The sequence below is a fragment of the Montipora capricornis genome, chromosome 9, assembly GCF_036669925.1.
Source record: "Montipora capricornis isolate CH-2021 chromosome 9, ASM3666992v2, whole genome shotgun sequence".
NCBI classification, from domain to species: Eukaryota; Metazoa; Cnidaria; class Anthozoa; order Scleractinia; family Acroporidae; genus Montipora; species Montipora capricornis.
Window position 1 is genome coordinate 13241155 of NC_090891.1, and position 2500 is coordinate 13243654.

The 2500-nt window shown below is 39.6% G+C and overlaps 1 protein-coding gene and 1 long non-coding RNA gene across 5 annotated transcripts in view; one reads left to right on the forward strand and one right to left on the reverse strand.

Moving 5' to 3' along the window:
* LOC138016671 (uncharacterized) overlaps window positions 1-2500 on the forward strand; it is a 310549-nt gene that overhangs the window by 159963 nt on the left and 148086 nt on the right. The window lies entirely within an intron of this gene.
* Window positions 1-2500, reverse strand: part of LOC138016670 (uncharacterized) — a 171002-nt gene that overhangs the window by 134487 nt on the left and 34015 nt on the right. For all 4 annotated transcript variants that reach the window (XM_068863857.1, XM_068863856.1, XM_068863859.1 and 1 more), the window contains one exon: window positions 2188-2276. In XM_068863857.1, the coding sequence (XP_068719958.1) occupies window positions 2188-2276 (89 nt within the window). The remainder of the gene's footprint in view (window positions 1-2187; window positions 2277-2500) is intronic.

Consider the following 2500-nt stretch of genomic DNA (forward strand, 5'->3'; position numbering starts at 1 on the left):
CATTAAAATATAATTTTCGGTCCTATGCTTCTGTTACTGAGTGATATATTTCTTAGGTCGCCCATCCAGTTACTAACCCTGCCGGATAGGGTAAACTTCACCTTTCAAGTTTTGTTTACAAATCTGTGAGATGCTGTCAGTGCACGCTTACACTTGTGATAGAAAGAAGTTGCATGATCAACAAGTCAGCCCAGAAGCCAATGTTTCTCGATTCCCTTTTATTTTCTTCAATCTCTCTGGGTTCAGTACTTTGCTAGTAACCACATGTCTTCTCAAGGGGCTATTTATCTAAGACTTCTACCATGGCGCTACAATGATAGACAATACCAAAACAATATCGTGTACTGTTAGACATACATATTACGCAAAGACAACTGTCAATATGTCATCCCAGAAGACAATGTTTTTCACTTCCCATTTATTTTCTTCAATCTTTCTGGGTTCAGTACTTTGCTAGTAACCACATGTCTTCTCAGGCTATTTACCCAAGACTTCTACCATGGCACTACAGTGATAGGCAAAACCAAAAAAATATCGTGCACTGTTAGAGCTGCATATTACGCAAGGACAACTTGAATCTCCTGGAAGAAAACACACAGCTCCGTTGACATTATGGAATAAATCGCTGTGTTACTTCACTACCACACGTAAGCAATGCGTGTCAATTTTTTTAAAGAGGACAGGAATTTCTTCTTTCGGACAAATGATTAATTAATAGGCCGGTAGCCAGGTTTTTAACCTCAGAAAAGGATCTGTTTCGTCGCACGAACGTGTGAGGACTTGTGAGCCATAGGGACTTTGCTGGTATGACTTCTGGGTGAGCCCTTAAATGGTCTTTAATGACCCCCCAACTTGAAAAAAATTGCCTGGAACGCTGAACGTACCACAGGCAACCCAGTGTACCCTCACGGAGGGTCTAGTTTAGACTTAGTCTGCATTTTGTACCCGGTCTGCAGTCTGCAGTCTGCATTTTGTACCTAGTCTGCGTTTTGTACCCGGTCTGCAGTCTGCAGTCTGCGTTTTGTACTGACCGATTTCATGGCTATTACATTCTCATTGAGATCATTATGCTCAATGAAGTTAGTTCTTCCCTACAAGACCATTGATATGTATGTATAACTGTGTGTGCTAAAGGAAATGTTCATTTGTATTCATTTCATGGAATGCACCGGAATAAAATAACTCTTAGAAGGAGTGAGAATGGAAAATGCATGAAGAAAAATTTTGTGGATGATGAAGGAATATGTTATTTGTAACGGTTGGTCCTTGAAATATGAAAGTCGACTTAAATCTGTTGACGTCGTTCTCGCTGTTCACATTTATTTCGGCATTGTGCTATAGGAATATTGACTACAAACGTTAGAAGAACTTGTCAATCTTAGTTATCTCGGCAAGTTCAGGCCTTTTGGCCGCTTAAGTCAGTCAGTTTTATTCCAAAAAAAATTGACAAATTTCTTGAGGCAAAAGCGCTAATGAACCCATATACCATTTGTAAAAATGCGAATATTAAAACACTATTGCTAAAACATGGTCCAGTATTCCGTTGCTAAAATTCCAGAGATGTGCTTTCAATATTCAGTGCTGTTTTGGCTGATTCAAGAGATTCTGCACGTATAGCTGAGGTGAACATGTAACCAATTAACTTCCCTGTTTGTGCTCCTCGTGTTTGTGAAATCACGCTGGATTACCGCTGATAATTTCCCTTCCACCAAAAGGACTTTCTGTTTCTCTGACATACTTTGCATTTGTTCCTCTAAACATTCGGTATCATAATTCAGGCAGAAGCAAAGGGTATGGTTAACGCTCATTAATTATGGATTTTATGGAAGTAGGGCATTCTACGCTGTTCCTGAAGGATCGGGGATGCAGAGGGACGTGTTTGGTCAGGCAAGATAACTGGTCTTCAATGACTGGTCCTTACGGTGACTTGTGGGTGTAGAAGGATTCCGAGTGACTGATGACAAAGGTTTAGGTTGAGTGTTAAATATCTGGCGGTGTGTCTGCGTTACAGATTAAGTGTCAGGGCCTACTCTAGTGATGCTAGAGCTACTTTGAAATAAATAACCCGAGTGATAAATACATGTGGCACACTGAGACAATGAGGAGGATATGATTAACAAGGGCGTTTTCGTCCGCGTTCGATATGAAGGCCAGTAAATAAATAAAAATGTAGTAAATGGTGATTACCTCCTTATTTATCTGGATGCAATTTGAATGACCAGGATGCCAATCTTTTCCAACGATATAAACTTGATATCCCCATAAATCCCCTCGTCCTATATGAAGACAAAAAAGAACATCAGATCTTTGCTGAGGGAATAAATGAAGAAATGAGTCTAACGCACTCCACTTATGTAAATGAGTAGCTTACACGAAAATTTCGTTTTATCAAAAGAGTTCATAAGGTTGAATCACGTGTACTACTGTAAAAAGGTTTGAATGGCTGACGTGTTTAATTAGCTCTCCATCAGAGTGAATTGAAGAATTGTAGCTTGTTTCA